Source organism: Dama dama, chromosome 12 (genome assembly GCF_033118175.1).
Source record: "Dama dama isolate Ldn47 chromosome 12, ASM3311817v1, whole genome shotgun sequence".
Lineage (NCBI taxonomy): Eukaryota > Metazoa > Chordata > Mammalia > Artiodactyla > Cervidae > Dama > Dama dama.
This window is the reverse complement of record NC_083692.1, coordinates 59,103,166-59,123,235: the sequence shown is the minus strand read 5'-3', so window position 1 is coordinate 59,123,235 and position 20,070 is coordinate 59,103,166. Positions and strand designations below refer to the sequence as shown.

Genomic DNA, 20,070 nt, shown 5'->3' with positions numbered 1-20,070 from the left:
TCTTTCAAATCCTGAAAGATGATGCTGTGAAGGTGCTGCACTCAATATGCCAGCAAATTTGGAAAACTCAGCAGTGGCCACAGGACTGGAAAAGCTCCGTTTTCATTCCAATCCCAAAGAAAGGCAATTCCAAAGAATGCTCAAACTACCGCACAATTGCACTCATATCACATGCTAGCAAAGTAATGCTCAAAATTCTCCAAGCCAGGCTTCACCAGTATGTGAACCATGAACTTCCAGATGTTCAAGGTGGTTTTAGAAAAGGCAGAGGAACCAGAGATCAAATTGCCAACATCCGCTGGATCATCAAAAAAGCAAGAGAGTTCCAGAAAAACATCTATTTCTGCTTTATTGACTATGCCAAAGCCTTTGACTGTGTGGATCACAATAAACTGTGGAAAATTCTGAAAGAGATGGGAATACCAGACCACCTGATCTGCCTCTTGAGAAACCTATATGCAGGTCAGGAAGCAACAGTTAGAACTGGACATGGAACAACAGACTGGTTCCAAATAGGAAAAGGAGTACATCAAGGCTGTATATTGTCACCCTGCTTGTTTAACTTATATGCAGAGTATATCATGAGAAACGCTGGGCTGGAAGAAGCACAAGTTGGAATCAAGACTGCCGGGAGAAATACCAATAACCTCAGATATGCAGATGACACCATCCTTATGGCAGAAAGTGAAGAGGAACTAAAAAGCCTCTTGGTGAAAGTGAAAGAGAAGAGTGAAAAAGTTGGCTTAAAGCTCAACATTCAGAAAACTAAGATCATGGCATCCGGTCTTATCACTTCAGGGCAAATAGATGGGGAAACAGTGCAAACAGTGTCAGACTTTATTTTTTGGGGCTCCAAAATCACTGCAGATGGTGATTGCAGCCATGAAATTAAAAGACGCTTACTCCTTGGAAGGAAAGTTATGACCAACCTAGACAGCTTATTAAAAAGCAGAGACAGCACTTTGCCAACAAAGGTCCGTCTAGTCAAGGCTATGGTTTTTCCAGTGGTCATGTATGGATGTGAGAGTTGGACTGTGAAGAAAGCTGAGCGCCGAAGAATTGATGCTTTTGAACTGTGGTGTTGGAGAAGACTGTTGAGAGTCCCTTGGACTGCAAGGAGATCCAACCAGTCCATCCTAAAGGAGATTAGTCCTGGGTGTTCATTGGTAGGACTGATGCTGAAGCTGAAACTCCGATCCTTTGGCCACCTCATGCGAAGAGTTGACTCATTGGAAAAGACCCTGATGCTGGGAGGGATTGGGGGCAGGAGGAGAAGGGGATGACAGAGGATGAGATGGCTGGATGGCATCACCGACTCAATGAACTTGGGTTTGCGTAAACTCCAGGAGTTTGTGATGGACAGGGAGGCCTGGAGTGCTGCGATTCATGGGGTTGCAAAGAGTCAGACACGACTGAGCAACTGAACTGAACTGAACTGAGTGGGTGGTGATTACCTACAAGGTCTATACTCTTTTTTTCACAAGGCCTCTACTCTTCACAGGAACCTGGGTTGTAAATGAAAGAAGAAAGCTTATATTATGAGGGAGGAGAAGACAGAAAGAAGCTAACGCACTGGGAAAAGTTAGGGGTTTAAAAAAAACCCGACAGACGAAGAAGTTGATAAAGCAAGTTGAAAAGAGAGAATGAGATACGTGAGTTAGTAATTTTGGAATAAAATTTGAAGTAAATAATATGACAAAGGGAAGTGTCTGATTTGGAGTAGAGAGTGATGCTGGAAATGCCATAGCCATGATACTAAAATGTTAGGTTGTAAATGGGTGATGTGTGTGGTTACAGGATGATGGCAGGAACTGCTTTATATATAAAGACAAAGGATGGGCTACAGATAAAAATAGTCAAGCATATTTCTAGCAATCCTTACAAAAAAAGAAAATGATTTACAAGTTTTAAGTATGGTTCATCATCTACTTCAAAAATCCTTAAAGTCAACACTAATTTCAAATAGCTAAAGTATTTGAGACTCCTTAAAAAAAGTGAAGAAATCTTTATTCCACTAAGAATTGTTATTCATTTGCCTTGCAAAGCTAACCCAGTCAAGTCCCAAATCAAAATTTTTATTACAGAGTATTTGAAAAAAAAAAAAAAAAGAAGAAAGTTTATCTTCCTCAACAGTCTATTGACTGAGCTGCCCAGAGCCTAGCATTCATACTGACTGTCTTAACTGAACCAAGTTAAACTAAAGCAATAAGAGAAAGCATCAGGAATAGGAGCTGGGTGACAGTCTAAAGTGCCTGCTTATTCTATTGCATTAGTCTTCTCTTTGCCTCTTCTCTTGTGAAGGACTGCTAGTACCTAATCTAGGCCTAAAAAGCAGTAATTTGGAAGACTTTCATTTGCAGAACAGATTATAATTAAAAAATTGCTATGAACTTTCTTCCTAGCCCATAACACTAGACAAAGTATTTTTAAGTACTCGTGGATAATTTTCAGAGAGTTTTGAAAATAGATAGAAATGTTCAACGTTCTTGAAAACACAGAAGCAAATTAATGTTAATTGTCTACCTGTAGAGATCAGATTCCAAAAGTGTCAGCTGACGTGCAATTTCTATTGGATGAAGTGTCATGAGATCAAATGTTTCAAACTGTCCTGGTCTGCTGATATGCCATTCAATTGGTGGAGGTGGACTTTCAAAGGTAATATTATGGCTTATACCATTTGCCTGAGCTTGTTTTTTCCTCTTGATGATCTTAGCAATTGACTCTACCCATTTCTTCATAGCTTTCCCTAGAAAAAGAACACAAACAAAAAAAGCCCTATACTTGACAAACATTAACTACAAATATTCATATAATTTGTAACTTTCATCTACTTTCAACAATTATCAACTCACGGCCACTGTTTTACCTAGTATCACTCATGTCCTCCCTCTATTCCTTATATTATTTCAAAGCAAATCGAAGGTACAATATAATTTCATTCATATTTAAGTATGTACCTGAAAGTTAAGACTTTAAAAAAAACACAATACCATTATCACATATAAACATGACAATATCTTCTTAATATAATCAAATATTTAGTTAGTAATCACATTTCCCTGATTGTCTCAGGGAACCAACTGTCTTCCTACAGTTGGTTTGTAGGAAATAGGATCCAAACAAGATGTACACATTGCACTGAGTCAGCATGTCTCAAGACTCCATTAATCAACAGGTTCCTCTCTTATCTCTCATTTCTTCGGACAATTTATTTGTTGAAATTCAATCACTTGTGGTGTTTCCCAAGTCTAAATTTTGCCAATTCAATCTCTGTGGTATCATCAGCCCTATTTCTCTGTCTCTGTATTTTCTGTAAATCAACATATACAGACTGATCTGGTCCAGGACAAACTTTAAACATGAATACTTGCAAGAATATTTCTGACAGAAGGCATAAAATGTCTTTTTATGATGTTACTGTGAGTTTGAGAAATGGTAATATTCTAATTTGTCATTCCTTCTTCACTTATTAGTTGCAATGCTTCTATAAAACCTTTCCCTCTTATGACCCAGCAATTACCACTTCTAGGCATATACCCTGAGGAAACCAAAACTGAAAAAGACACATGCACCCCAATGTTCACTGCAGCACTCTACAACAGCTAGACATGAAAGCAACCTAGATGTCTGTCAACAGATGACTGGATAAAGAAGTTGCGGTACATATGTACAATGGAATACTACTCAGCCATAAAAAGGAACACATCTGAGTCAGTTCTAATGAGATGGAGGAACCTAGAGCCTATTATACAGAGTGAAGTAAGTCAGAAAGAGAAAAATAAATATTGCGCATTAACACACATATATGGAATCTATAGAGAGAGTCATGATGACCCTATTCGCAGGGCAGCAATGGAGACACAGAGACAGACTTATGGACAAGGGCAGCAGGGGAGCGGGAGGAGAGGGTGAGATGGATGGAGAGAGCAGCACAGAAGCACATGCACTAACACAGGTAAAACAGGTAGCCAATGAAACTCTACTGTATGACTCACACACAGCACACTGTGTGTGAACTCACACGGGGGCTCTGCGGTAACCTAGCGGGCTGGGACGGGGAGGGAGACGGGAAGGCTAAAGAGCGAGGGGACATATGTATACCAATGGTTAATTAATGTTGATGCATGACAGAGACCAAGCCAATATCATAAAGCAATCATCAATCAATTAAAAACAAATAAATATAATTATAAAAAAAATCTTCAAAAAAAAAACTTTCCCTCATCAACTACTGAGTTATCTTGAGGAATAACTTGTATTGAAAAGGCCTTTAAACAAAACCATTTAACTGTTTTATTCTAATACGTGTATTTTAGAAGCTTCTTATAGCAAATAAAATCTAGTGCCTTCATTAAGAACATTAAAATAAAAATCAACTTAGTACTATAAAGCACACATGATAAAAATGTGTTTTAAACATCTCAAAATTGAAACAAAGGAATCACATTCTCTATTTTAAGTAAAAGTCACCTTAAAGAACAAGTAGGAGATGAAAGAAGCTATATTTAATTTACAATATTCCAATATTTTTAATTAATGCCTTATACTATCAGGGGAAACATGAATTTTCTGGATTGAACAGCATACATCTGATATGTTGCATATTTTGATACATACATTTGTTTGATGTTCACTGCCTAGAGTTTCATTTTATGGACTGTGCTCTGCAACTTCAGGTAGGAAACCCCTATCTTTCAGGTGCCAAAAATACACCAAAAACTTCTCCAGGGGAAATAGATATTATTTAAGAAGCTGTTAGGGCTTCCCTCATAGCTCAGTCAGTAAAGAATATATGCCTGCAATGCCGGAAACCTGGGTTCGATTCCTCGGTCAGGAAGATTCCCCTGGAGAAGGAAATGGCAACCAACTCTAGTATTCTTGCCTGGAGAATCCCATGGATAGAGGAGTCTGGCAGGCTACAGTCCATGGGGTCGCAAGAGTTGGACACGACTCAGCTACTAAACCTCCAATACCAAGAAGCTGTTAACCATTCAAAACTGAAGAATAAGATAAAGGAAAATAAACAGGTAAAATTACACAAATATTTAATTAGCTAAAGGAGTGGCAGCCATAAGATGAGATAAAGTTTTAAATTTACTAAAGAGGATTTTTGACTTCTTTAAGAAAAAAGATTTTCCTAAAAAACTTTAACACTTCAGGTGGTTCTAAACATATGTGAGAGCCTTAAAGTCTATAAAAACTATTCCAAATCTTACTTCTACTTTTTTAAAATGAAAAATAGTTTAGCTTCTTAAATTGAAAGTCACATAAATTAAAAAAAAAAAAAAAAAAACCTAATGTGCAACAGAAGAGTCAATCAAATCTTTAAATAATATACCTCTTACACTTGAAATGAAGGATTCTAGTCTTTCAAGCAGCTCCAAGTCTCTTTCAAAGTCATAAAAATGGTGTTCAACCCAGTGCCGAAACACATTTAAGATCCTGACACAATGAAAAGAAACACATTTTAGTAAAACCCAAGCATTCAATTATACTTCTTTCACTTCTCTAATGCCATGGTGACACTTTTATGCACTAGAGCCAATATAAAACCCAAGAGTCTCTAATTTCATAAGCATGGAAAAGTACTTTTTCTTTTTTCATATATGTAGAAAATTCATTCTCAACAAAAGCTACTTTTAAGTTTTTCAATTGTAAAAGGGTTTCTTTGAAAGATCTAAAATTTGAAAACCAACTAAGATTTAGTGTATTTGGTTCTAAATGTAAGTGCTATCATCAAATTACCTGTATTTACAGGTAGGCTCACACTCTTTTATTTCAAAAGACAAAGTACTTCTGACAGAGCTATTTTGTTTTACGCTGCTGCGGCTTAGTGGCTTTAGTCATGCCCAACTCTGTGCAGCCGTATGGTCTGCAGCCTGCCAGGCTCCTCTGTCCATGGGATTCTCTAGACAAGAGTACTGGAGTGGGTTGCCACGCTCTCCTCCAGGATATCTTCCCAACCCAGGGATCGAACCCAAGTCTCTTACATCTACCTGTACTGGCAGGCGGGTTCTTTACCACCAAGTGCTACCTGGGAAGCCCATTTGGTTTTAAAGTACCTCAAAAATAATTACTTATACCTTGCAAATAAAGATGTAAACAATCGACACAAACATAACATTCCATTCTCCATCACAAAGATACAGTTAGTATATATTAATTTCATTAGCATTTTTCCTTCATTATTTCAATGAATGATTATTTTTAGGTTATCTTCCCACCTATACCTTCCACAACCACCCAGTAACTGTCAGGCAAGTTTTTTCCCCAGACTAAGAAAATACTCTAAATTTCTAATGCTATTTGTAATAAAACAACCGTAAGTGCCTGGTTAGCTCAGTGGCTTAAGGCATCCTCTTCTTACACAAAGAATGACATACTAAAAGTTTTGACTAAGAGACATATAGTTGGAAGCATCATCATTCCTCTAAAACTGCATTTATTTGTGGCAATCATCCTTGAACATTTAATAATTTATTATTTAATACAATAAGTTATTATATGTTATTTAATATATATAATATATATAATATGTTATTTAAATAAGTTATTCAATATAATAATTAACATTTAATATACTTAGTTTTAAAATTTCAGTTTACTGGTTAACATTAATCAAGGAACCTTAACATTTACAGGATAAATATTAATCATATATAACTAATAAGATAACTCAGTTTTCCCATGGAAAAGGTTAAAGTTTTGATTTTCACTTGCACTATAAATAGGCCTAATCAAAGGAGCTTTCAATTTTCAATGCTCACTGAACACTGAAACAAACAAGCAAGCACTGGCTTAGGCAGTCAGATATGAGTTTGAACCCTGTCCTGTCACTCCTTTTATACGACCTATCTCAAATTACTTTATTCTGTTAACTTTCAATTTTCTCTTAAATAAAGTGAAAATAGTAACTGTGAGGATGAAATAAAAAAGATAAAGCACTTAGGCACACAGAGTAACATAACAACTGGCAGATGCTATTACTGAATACATTTTTAGAAATTGCTACATAGATAACCAACAAGGACCAACTGTATAGCACTGGGAACTATGCTCATTATCTTGTAATAACCTATAAAGGAAAACAATGTAAAAAAGATAAAAAGTACATATAAAACTGAATCACTCAGCTGTGTACCTGAAACTAACACAAGATTATAAATCAACTATACTTCAATAATTTTTTTTTAAAGTCATAAAAAAACAATTACTGAAATGACACTGTTTAGATAAGTAACATATATCGATATATCTTGTGGAAAAAGAGTGGGGAAGAACTAGAACTTTCATAAATATTATAAACAGAAAAAAGTCCAGGATTACTAAATGATCCCACTGAGACAAAAACGAAATCAAAAGGGTAGAGAGGGCTGACAGTAGGCAAAATTCATATAAAATTAAAATATTTTTACTTATTAGGTACCCTAGCCTGTAAGCCATAACATATTGCCTGCGAGAGATGTCTGATGCATATAACATAGTATATTTTAATAATTAAATTTCTTCAAGGAATTAAGAATAGCTTCACATAGAAAGAACTTGAAAGTTTAACTGCTATGCAATTAATAATAATAACCTCCATCTGAATTAAGAGGTAAAAATTTTTGTGCTAACTATATACTGAAAATTGAATGACACATAAAAAATACAATATTCAGGCCAAACCTAAGTTGTACTGGTTGGACGTATTCCTTGCGAAACCTTTTAAGGTCTGTACTGATGGGCTGCTCGCCTTTTTCTAATGCCAATTTATCTGCTTCAGTAGGTTCTGGCTCTGGAATTTCAAATCTAAGAAGAAAAGCAAAATGAGAGAAAATTTTTTGTTGTTCATACAGAAATGAGGATTTCAAATATAGCAGGAAAGATACTTTAACTAATAAGCAAACTTCTTTCCTACCATTTATGTGAAAAGTGAAACTACTGATAAAAAGTACTACATACTACAAAAAACTGTCCTTTAGCTATATAGTACTGAATACTTATATTCTTATTTTTATCAAAAGTTTAATAACTAGCACTGACCAACGTAGAAAAGGTCAATGGAAAAGATCCAAGAAGACAATCAATAAAGAGTACGACCTCTTTAAAAACATAACAGAGATACCTTATCTAATCCTCTGTCTTTAATATTTATTTTATTAAAATGAAAGTATTTCTCTGATAATAAGTGATGTTGAGCATCTTTTCATGTGTTTGTTAGCCATCTGTATGTCTTCTTTGGAGAAATGTCTGTTTAGTTCTTTGGCCCATTTTTTGATTGGGTCATTTATTTTTCTGGAATTGAGCTGCAGGAGTTGCTTGTATATTTTTGAGATTAATCCTTTGTCTGTTTCTTCATTTGCTATTATTTTCTCCCAATCTGAGGGCTGTCTTTTCACCTTACTTATAGTTTCCTTTGTAGTGCAAAAGCTTTTAAGTTTCATTAGGTCCCATTTGTTTAGTTTTGCTTTTATTTCCAATATTCTGGAAATAAAAACCACAATGAGGTACCATTACACGCCAGTCAGGATGGCTGCTATCCAAAAGTCTACAAGCAATAAATGCTGGAGAGGGTGTGGAGAAAAGGGAACCCTCTTACACTGTTGGTGGGAATGCAAACTAGTACAGCCGCTATGGAAAACAGTGTGGAGATTTCTTAAAAAACTGGAAATAGAACTGCCATATGACCCAGCAATCCCACTTCTGGGCATACACACTGAGGAAACCAGATCTGAAAGAGACATGTGCACCCCAATGTTCATCGCAGCACTGTTTATAATAGCCAGGACATGGAAGCAACCTAGATGCCCATCAGCAGACGAATGGATAAGGAAGCTGTGGTACATATACACCATGGAATATTACTCAGCCATTAAAAAGAATTCATCTGAACCAGTCCTAATGAGATGGATGAAGCTGGAGCCCCTTATACAGAGTGAAGTAAGCCAGAAAGATAAAGAACATTACAGCATACTAACACATATATATGGAATTTAGAAAGATGGTAACGATAACCCTATATGCAGAACAGAAAAAGAGACACAGAAGTACAGAACAGACTTTTGAACTCTGTGGGAGAAGGGGAGGGTGGGATGTTTCAAAAGAACAGCATGTATATTATCTATGGTGAAACAGATCACCAGCCCAGGTGGGATGCATGAGACAAGTGCTCGGGCCTGGTGCACTGAGAAGACCCAGAGGAATCGGGTGGAGAGGGAGGTGGGAGGGGGGGATCGGGATGGGGAACACGTGTAAATCTATGGCTGATTCATATCAATGTATGACAAAACCCACTGAAATGTTGTGAAGTAATTAGCCTCCAACTAATAAAAAAAAGAAAAAAAAGAAAAAAAAATGAAAGTAATGTAAGTTTCCTTAAATAAATGAATATAAATCCAAAGGAAGTCCCACACTGAATTTTAAATAGTATTTAAAAAACATAACTAAGTGGATAAAAAAGAATCAAAGTTAAAAAAAAAAAAAACCTTCCCCAACCATAGGAAATGTCGCTAAAACATAATAATGGGGCTTCCCTGGTGGCTCAGTCAGTGGTGGATCAGCCTGCAATGCAGGAGGCGGGGGTTCGATCCCTGGGTCAGGAAGACCCTCTGGAGAAGCAAATGGCAGCCCACTCCAGTGTTCCTGCCTGGAGAATCCCATGGACAGAGGAGCCTGGTGGGCTACAGTCCGTGGGGTCACAAAGAGTCGAACACAACTGAGTGACTAACACTTTCACATACATAATAATAATATATATATATAAAATATATATGAATTCCTTATTTTGAACATGGAAAGGCAACCAAGTAAATCTTCATAGCACATTATACTGACTCAGTCTGGTATAGTTAGCTTCATGGAACAACATAATGATAAAGGTCCAGATAAAAATCTGGTACAGTTTTAAAATATAAAACAAAATTATGTTGAAGCCCAAATACTACAGTTTAATCTATAAAGCATTTAAAGTACCACTAACATACTCAGTAAAAAAGAAAAAGTCAATTCAAAACTTAATTTTTAAAAATTATTCAATAAAGGAAATCTTAATTTTTTAGGTCTAATAATGATATTGTGATTATGCTTTTAATAAGAATACTTATCTTTTAGAAATACTAATGGAAATAATTACAGACAAATATGTTGCCAAGGATTTACTTCAAAATAATCCTGGGACTAGGGTGTTCAAATCAGCAGGAAAACAGATGAAATACAAGGATATAATTATTGAAGTTGGATGATTGATAAATGGGATTTATTAACAGAATATATTTTCTCTTGCAGATATTTTGAAATTTTTCACAATAAAAAGTTTGTTTTAAATGTAAAATGCTTCTTTCAAGTATTATTTTATTGCATAGAAAAATTTCATCAAAATTCATATTTTTAATCCTATAAAAATGAGTCTTTCTGATTACCACTACAAATTTTGCTAGGATCTGAAAAGATGTGTTATAAACAGGGATTTCAGTAAGTATGCTACTTGAAGAGAATAATAATGCTGTAAATTTAATGTTGAATAAATTATGTTCAAAAACTACCTGAGTACATACTAGGTACCTAGCACTTTGCAAGGTAAAAAAGTTAACTTTTAAAAAAATGTAAAAATAAGTGAAAGAAATATTTTTCTTACCGTTCAATCAGTAAGCTTAATAACTCCTGTGGTTTACAAAATGAACGATATGTAGTAAGAAAAGTACGAACAAAATTGGGATCTGAAAAGGCAGAGCACAGAACAGGTTGCATATTCAATTTACTTAGTTTAATTAATTCAAAGTAGCATATTTTGGAGGCCTTTCTTCCTTTTTCTTTTTTTTCTGGTTCCTCCCACTGTTGCTTTTCCTGCCAATTGTGGTATCTCTTGATAAAGGATTGCTTCTTGATAAAGGGATGTTTTCAAATTCAAGATTCATGAATATCAAATTTTGATGAATACTTCTTAATGAAGTTAACACTATATAGACATTTAATTAGGTATTTATTCCTATTGATTCTACAGTATTCCTTTTAAATTTTAGAGGCAGGCCATTTTCTTCCTAGGCCCTAAGTGCTTCTGAACAATCTTGAAAAGGTTTTGGATCCTCTGCCCTATATAACTACTTGTAAAGAGCTTCACATACCTGCGTACATATGATATGTTAGCCTTTCAATTAATTTCACCACAGTTCCTCCTTTAATAATGGGGATTCCACTTCTACTCTGCAAGTTGTCTTCAAAAACAATGTTTTCCTCAGAGTCTTTTACCACAAAACGATACACTTCAGGGCTTGGTAATCTCAATGGTTGTTCATTTTCTTCCTTCAATAATACTGAATCTAGCATTCGATCAAGAGTACTACGGTACTGAAGGGAAATAAGTGCTGCCATCCAATTATTTTTCTCTTCAGCAGACTTAGCAGCATATATTATGCTGTTTTCATCTTTGGATACTAATTCAAAAGCATGTTTGCACTCGCAAGTATCTTCTTTATCACATATTTGTATTTTCCTCATGACAAATTTTTCTTTTAATCTGTATTCTGCACTACTGCATCCTGGAAGGCGTGACTGGCTGTGATTGGGTTTGCAGCTAATCATTAAGCCATCAAAGAGAAAAATATGCCGTTCATGTTTAGCACCAATTCTTGTCAATGGGCCTTCCATAATAAATTCATTACAACACTGTCCAATATCTTTGCCTTCCCATCCATCTATGTTTTTCTGAATTTCATTCATTTTTTTAATAGCCAGGTGCTTGCTTCTTAATTGACGATTATAAAAAGGGCAAACAGGATCCCTAAAAAACAACAAAAAACAAGATAAATTTAGCTTACTCAATGGCTAAGCAACCTTAATTGCCTGAAGTATAAACTACTTTAAATCAAGTGACAAAAACATTAAAAAACTAAACACTAAATTTTGCACACAGTATTTGCTTTCTCCTAACTTTGCCATTAAATAATACATGCTTCAATTTCATTATTTGGAAAGAGAAATACTTGAGACTTGACATGATTCCTGAGGTCCTAAGAATTAAAATGAAAATAATACTAAATTTCTTATATAAATGATATAAAAGTTATTAAATATCTTTTAAAAATTTTATTAAATATATCTTAACAATGTGACAACACCAATTTTAAAAGGCTAAAGGGCAAAAGAAAAATGTAAACCAAAAATATAACTTTCAAGAATGCAGCTATCACTGTAAGTAACACTTTAGAAAACCAGGTATCAGATATAAGTGAAATACTGCATAAGCATTCATATTTTCAACAGTGTGGAATTACCCAGGTCGGCGTCTAGGTGAATACTGCTTGTAAATTCGGTCCATACTACCTTGGAGATTCATGAGAGCAGTAATAGCTTGGTTCAAACATTCTCTGTCTTCATACTCTTCACTACATGTTTTCAATTGCTAAGAAAAACCAAACAGAAAAATTAAACCTGCATTGTTCAATTCTTTCCCTTTCTCATACTTAGAGGAAGCAGCAACAAATATTATGAACTCTTAAAGAATTTTAAGTATACTTAATAAAAACAACTATAATTTATATAATTAAATATACCTCCTGATCCTTCAAACCAGCCCTCTTTCTACATATGCAAATACAATACAGATATAAAGTACTATAACCATTGTAATGATAAAAAAACAAAAAATAAACTTCCAGGTATTTCCAGAAAATGTCTTGAAAAAGACAAGGCTTACATGAGGCTTACAATTACTTTTATTTGTAACTATGAATAGAGAAAAGATAAACACATACTATTTCACATTCTCTAATGATTAAATTCTTAACTTTTAGCGATTTCTAAGAGCTTGCATGTTTTTGTTACAAAATAAAATCAAGTATGCTAACTTTAGCAATTCAATCTTTCATAAACTTTTCTACAAACAGCATCACACAAAGATTCAAGTGACATTTTTTACAACATAAAATTCAACCATTCTCGTAAACATCAAGAATCCATGAAAATTAATATCCTATCTTATTAATCCTTAGAAGTGACATTTATAATAACAAATTATATTATCAATCTTAACAACTCTGGCTTTATTTCATTTCAGCAAAAACTTCTCTTATAGCTCAGTCTCAAAATGGAAAAAAATTCACCTTATAATAAAAAATTCAGACTGGATGATGCTTCAGTGCTTTGTTTGATAGAAGAACTCCCAGAGGAGCATTATACAGAGATTATGTAGATATAAATACACATTTATGTGAGAATATGGAAAAATTAAAATCGCTTGAGAAAATTTTTAAAAGTTTAAGTCTATTTCATGATCTTAAACTACCTAACTAGAAATTTTGTGATAAATTTTCCTCATACTCCAAGAACAATCTGAAAACCATTCAGCAATGGCTCCTCTTCCTCAGCAAGGAACTGAATGGATGTTGCTTAAGTACTAGGTCCATTACCTTTCACATATACGTCTAGAAATTATTCTCTATATGGAGCACAGACCCATTAGATATTTTTCAAGATACATATAGAAGTCTTGCTATCAAAGATTTGCAAAATAAATAATTTAAGTGACTACCGTCATCTCTAGATTTAAGAAATAAATTGAAAAGATGAAGGGAAAAAGAGTTTAAAAAAAGACCACAGGTTTAAAAAGTGATGAGCGCTCGATCACTTTGACTTCTAACGGTGAACATTACTACCAAATCACATCATTTTGCGGTTTGAAAGCTTCTTACAAAAAGATTCTTTTCAGCTCCACTCTAAAATATTTCCCTAATATAGACACTGATGATACAAAATGCTTCATTACAGATTTTGTATTCTTACTGCTTCTGTTGATCCAAATTTCCAAATTATCACTAATCATGAGGTTCTATCAAAATGAGAACTGCTTTTCAATTTAGGTGTATGAGGATACTAAACTTCTACTGTAAATTTCATCTTAAGGTTGCTCGAACTCTTCCATGCAAGTGGCCTTATCATTCCTACATATCCATGAATAATTTCAGGCTATCAAAGAGAAATAAAACTTAAGGATATTTCAAGCACAGGATTTCCCAGTATAAGTATACAAAACAATGGCTTTCTTTGGCATAAACACAGTCCAACAGTTTTCTAAATTAAATAAACATTTCTTGAATTTCGGCAGTGAGATTCAATAAACATCAGATTAATTAAAACCCAAGCTAATTCTCTATAGATATTTGAGAGAATGTATTCTTACCATGATGTAGAAATCACCATACTGAATCACCTTGCATGTAAGTCATGCTCTTTCACATTGACAGTGCTTTCTACATATCTGTCTTTGCTTCTCTTATCCACCTGGTGAATTTAGCCTCTATGATACAGTTCAAATGCCTCCTCCTTAGGAAGCTCTTTCCTTTTTCCTCCCCCTTGAATTTTTTCCTTTGAAATAATATCAAATTTGTATAAAAGTTATGAAAATAATGTAAGCAACTCTTGTTACTCGGAGTCACAGGCTTTTAACTTACAAGAATCTATCTGCATATGCCAGAGACCTGGGTTCAATCCCTGGGTGGGGAAGATCCCCTGGAGGAGATCATGTCAACCCACGTCAGTATTCTTGCCTGGAGAATCCCATGGACAGAGGAACCTGGCGGGCTACGGTCCGTAGGGTCACAAAGAGTGGAACACGACTGAGCAACTACCACTGCCGCCACCACAAAGGCTACACCGTCCTGTGTGAGTGTGGGCGCTCGCCCCCTGACTATCTGAGAGCAGTCTGTGACCAATTCTCTCAGTTCCTTGTTGAGGAAGGTGCTGTGCTTGGTCGCTCAGTCGCGTCTGACTCCTTGTGACCACACAGACTGTAGCCCGCCAGGCTCCTCTGTCTTTTGGGATTCTCCAGGCAAGAATACTGGAGTGAATAGCCATGCCCTCCTCCAGGCGATCTTCCCAACCCAGGGATCAAACCCAGGTCTCCCACCATTGCTAAATGGCTCTGTGATTGTTTCTGGAACATCAGGGAAACTCAAATACATCACAAACTATTCTCAAATAGTGTCATTCCCTTTATTCCTCTGATATTTCAGCAGTGTGTCTTGGAACAAAAATTCTTTTACAGTATAGTGATCAACTTCAGGAAACTTTTGCTTAATGTCCCAATCCTGTTCTTAGGGCAATCCCACCCACCCCCACCCCACTCCAATACAGGATCCAATCAGTATGTACTTAGTTGTCATGTTTCTATTATCTCTTTTAATCTGTAATAGTCCCTCAGCATTTGTCTTTTATGGCTCCCTCAATTTAATAACACCAACATACCAGAACAGGAGGATAAATTCCAGCATACCCAACACTCATATACATCTTTTTCTAACTTTCCTAGACAGAGTTGGTAACTCCTGCCTCACTATCCCATAGAATTACTTCTATTAGGTACTTATTATATTGTAACTATTGGTCTCACATGTCTCTTCTTTACTAAAATATGAACTCTTTAGCTTGGGGATATATTTTACTCATTTTTAGTACAATACCCACAAATGGTAGGTACCCAAGAAGGTAATGAGAATGAGTGACTGTTGTATAAATACTTAGAATTTTGTTAAGTGTTTAGACAAATAATAACAATGAACATTTATTAAGCTCTTGATAAAAAGCATTCTGTGCAAGCTTTTTTATGCATTAGCTTATTTAATGCTTGTTACAACTCTGTAAGATAGGTACTATCATTATATATACATGTCACAGATGAAGAAACTGAGGCACCCAAGATGAATGGCCGAGTCTATATTCAAACCAAGGAACTCAGATTCCAGGGCCCATCCTTTTTGCATGTCTCTCTCCAACGACACCAAACACAATTATGCAAAAAACTGAACTATGCCAAACTCTGGTGAATGAATTGAAGGGGATTCTCCTTTACCTTTAAAATAAACTGGATAATAAAACAGTTTAAGAAATAAAATGAAGTGTGCTTTGGGAAAGAGGTCAAAGACAATAAAAGTGAAAGTCAAAGAAAGTGAAGTCACTCAGTCGTGTTGGACTCTTTGTGACTCCACAGACTGTAGCCTATCAGGCTCCTCTGTCCATGGGATTTTCCAGGCAAGAAGACTGGAGTGGGTTGCCGTTTCCTTCTCCCAAAGAGAATAAATGCCCTTGCAATTTATGCTTAAACTAAGCAATAAAGGGAAATAATCTTTCATTAGGCTTCCCTTGTAGCTTAGTCGGTAAAGAATCTGCCTGCAGTGCAGGAGACCTGGGTTCGATCCCTGGGTTGGGAAGATCCCCTGGAGAAGGAAATGGCAACCCACTCCAGTGTCCTTGCCTGGAAAATCTCATGGACAGAGGAGCCTGGTGGGCTGCAGTCCATGGGGTCGCAGAGTCGGGCACGACTGAGCGACTAACAGACAACTAACACAATCTTTCATTAATGTGTAGTACCTTATGAATTTGACTGAAGAATATATTCCTCGCTTACCTGATAAACACTATTCTCCTTAGTAGCATATATGTGTATCCTGCCTCAGATTTTATACTTTATGTAGGTTTTTTCTTAACTCTAAGACTTCACTGAAACTCCTGAATTTCTATAAACTGCTGTATCAATTTGGGATATGGGCTCATTTATTTTCAACTCTTTGTGACCCCATGGCCTGTACGATTTTCCAGGAAAGAATACTGGAGTGGGCTGCCATTTCCTCCTCCAGGCTATCTTCTGGACCCAAGGATTGAAACTGCGTCCCCTGCATTGGCAGGTGAATTCTTACCACTGAGCCATCTGGGAAGCCCATCTATTACAGATATATGTGGCTAAGACAGGAGAAATTATAATAAATTATGAATTTATCTCTAATTTATTATGCTTGCAGTTTAGTTTAGATGTGAAATAATATATGTGATCAATTCTCTTTTGGTAATAATAAACTTCTCTCTAGATTTTCATAAAAATAGGATTTTAGAAATTTGGTGGGAAATTCAACTCAATAAAACCTGTTACTTCTCTTTATGTGCTTCTTAAAAATGTGCATTATCTTCCTTCAGATATCTCTGAGTGATGTGTCAGTATTGAAAGAGTAAATATTACATTGTAAAATATTCTCACATATTTTTTTCAAGAGTCAGAACATTTCTTTTAATAGACATTATCTCAACTTCTTGACGTTATAAATACACTTACCCACATACACACACAGGAATGCTCTTGTGTCACTTTCTCTGTAGGTGACAAAGTAACTGTTACGTAACCTTAACAATTAGGGAATCTAGATGAAGGGAGCATGCTATTTTTGTAACTTTTTCCCTATATTTTTCAAAGTAAAAGGTTAAAAAAATATTATCTAAAGAAACACTTTCAATTGTTTCACTGAAACATTGGCTTATCTTTTCCAATGAACTTCATTAAAGTTATTAATAATAGGTATTCCTGTTAAGCTTCAAATTAAGATAGATTAAGTTCTCTTCAGAGGAAAATATTTATTCTTTCCATTACTAAATTTCCAGGGAATGACCAGAGTAAGAGAGTAAAAGAATGTTACTTGGATTTGAAAAAATAAATTCTGAACTGAGAGTTGATATGTTCCTAGTAACAGAAGGATAAACAGATTTTTTTCTTAGAATATAAGAAGTATATTATAAAGATGCTTACAAATCAGGAAATTAATTTGTGATTTCTGTTTCCTCTTATATAAGGGTTGGAATATATATTAAAGGGAAAAAAATCTAAAATTTATCTGAGAAAAATAAAGAAAATGAAAGTAGTTTATGATTAACTCCAGAGGGGCTTAAATTGGAAAAGAACAACAACAAAAAAAATCATATTACCTATAACATGAACTTTAAAGTATTGCTAGAAATAATAATAATCCAACAACAAAATAATACTATTTTACAAGTGTAAAATAATTTTAGGAAAACTATATATGATATCCTATAATTTCTCATTATGTAGTTGTCTTTCTGTCTTGCTCATCATAAATTCTGACTCTGGGAAGTAAAACTCAAATAATATTTAAACATTATGTCCATAAATAAATCTCCCTTGGTACATGACCAAGGCAAATATTTCAAATTAAAACTGGCCTAAAACTGCTGCAGAACAGTGTTTTTTATTCCCAAAGGAACATGACAGCCTTAAGTTACACTAGTCGAGCCTTCTTTCCTATGGGTCTCCTCCCAAAGTAAGCTCAATATGAAATGAAATTTCTTTTGGATGAGTGCTTGAGCTCAAACAGTATCACAAAAAGACAATCACCAGAATGGGAGACAGTATTTGCAAATGACACATCCAAAAAGGTTTAATATTAATATTCAGAATATATAAAGAACTCCTATAAAACCACTACAAAAATATTTACAAATAACCCAAATAAAAAGTGGGCAAAGGACTTGAATAGACATTTCTCCAAAGAAGATATATAAATGGTCAAAAATCAAATAAAAGGATGCTCACTGTCACAAATAGGGAAATACAAGTCAAAACCATGAGATACCATCTCACATCCATTGGGAAGGCTATTATCAAAAAATAAAAATATAAAAAATAAGAAGTGCTGGCAAGGAAGTGGAGAAACTGTAACGAGTGTGTGCTATTGGTGGAAATGCAGAATAGTATAAAGTTACTATGGAATATCATACAGTGCTTCCTCAAAAAATTAAAAACAGAATTACCCTACGATGCAGCAATTTCACTTCTGGCTATATATCCAAAGAATTGAAAATAGTCTTGATGACATATTTGTTCACGGCAGTATTATTCATAATAGCCAAAAAGTAGAAGCAATCCAAGTGCCCAACAACACTGGGTGTATATACTTAACACTACTGAACTATATGCTTAAAATGGTTAAGATGGTAAATTTCATGTTTGACCACAATTAAAAAATAGTAAAATATTATTAAAAGGAACAGTATCACAGTCAGAACATATATAATAGTAAAAAGTAGTTTCTTATCTGATCATGTGATAATTCTCTTTGCTTATGTCTAGAATTAGTCCTTATTTTGGTTCTTCAAAATATATGTCATAATCTACTGAATTATGAAATGAATGCATCCTTTTAAAAAAAAAAACCAGAACAGAATATAACAGAATATAGGGTGTGAATGTATTGCATGAAATGCTGAGTAGCATTTCAAAAACCTTTTTGCTTTGTGTGTGTGTGTGTGTGTGTGTGTGTGTGTGTGTGTGTGTGTGTGTTCGTATAGCATTATCATGATGTTAAATGTATTTCCTACTATGGATCATTCCCACTGTATAACATACAGACTGATTCCCACAGGACAATAATGCTATAAATGAATGGGTCACTTTCTGGAATACCTAGGCCCTTCTGATCCCACTAATTGAGTCATATACTTACCAGGAACCAGTAGTAAATGTTTCCAAATATGAATGACAGCTATGCTTATGTTGTAATTACGTAATTCAATAACTATATAAGCTAAAGAAATATGACTATAAAAATACTTATATGAAAACTCAAATCTAATAACTTTAAAGGCAAGTCTTTTTTAAAAGATATAGGGAAGACAATCATAGAAGATTTGTAAAAATTATAAAAATTTAGATTTCTGCAATCAAATTGCTTTATAAGGATCTTCAAGGTTATGTACCATTTAAAAGAAATAGAAAATAGAAATCATAGAGATACTTTTTGTGACTTAAGCAAGATTCATACTCAAAGAAAAGGTTTTACCCTATGTCAACAGATTAGCATATAAATATATACAAATGTTCATTCCTAGGGGTTTTGTGTTTAATAAAATGATTATGATTGATAATTAAAATGATTTATGATTCTTCAGTTCATTGTCAATTAACTGATCAACTACTAGTCCCAATCACAATGGCTAAAAATACTTGGAGTTCAGTAATTAGTTGGTAGTAAAAGTAGCTGTGGCATTAGGATGAATGAGGCCATTATAGTCAATGTCTGATTTCATATTCAGACCTCAGAGATTTTAAAACCAATCATCTAGACAGGTGGGAAAAAGTAAGCTTCTATTATAGTTAAGTTGGGATTTTTATGTATTTATTTATTTATTTATTTTTAAGTTGGGATTTTTAAATGTTGGCAAATACTAGAAGGCAACTATAAAACTAATGATGGGACTTCCAATTAGACATGAACATTCTCTAAAAACTTTTAGGAATCTAAATATACATCTGTG

At 34.6% G+C, this 20,070-nt stretch overlaps 1 protein-coding gene across 1 annotated transcript in view; it reads right to left on the bottom strand.

The window, feature by feature from the left end:
* SOS2 (SOS Ras/Rho guanine nucleotide exchange factor 2) overlaps positions 1-20,070 on the bottom strand; it is a 105,366-nt gene that overhangs the window by 26,430 nt on the left and 58,866 nt on the right. The window contains exons 9-14 of the mRNA XM_061157406.1: positions 12,252-12,379; positions 11,103-11,758; positions 10,616-10,697; positions 7,669-7,791; positions 5,339-5,442; positions 2,524-2,746 (exon numbers count right to left, since the gene is read on the bottom strand). Of these exons, the coding sequence (XP_061013389.1) occupies positions 2,524-2,746; positions 5,339-5,442; positions 7,669-7,791; positions 10,616-10,697; positions 11,103-11,758; positions 12,252-12,379 (1,316 nt within the window). The remainder of the gene's footprint in view (positions 1-2,523; positions 2,747-5,338; positions 5,443-7,668; positions 7,792-10,615; positions 10,698-11,102; positions 11,759-12,251; positions 12,380-20,070) is intronic.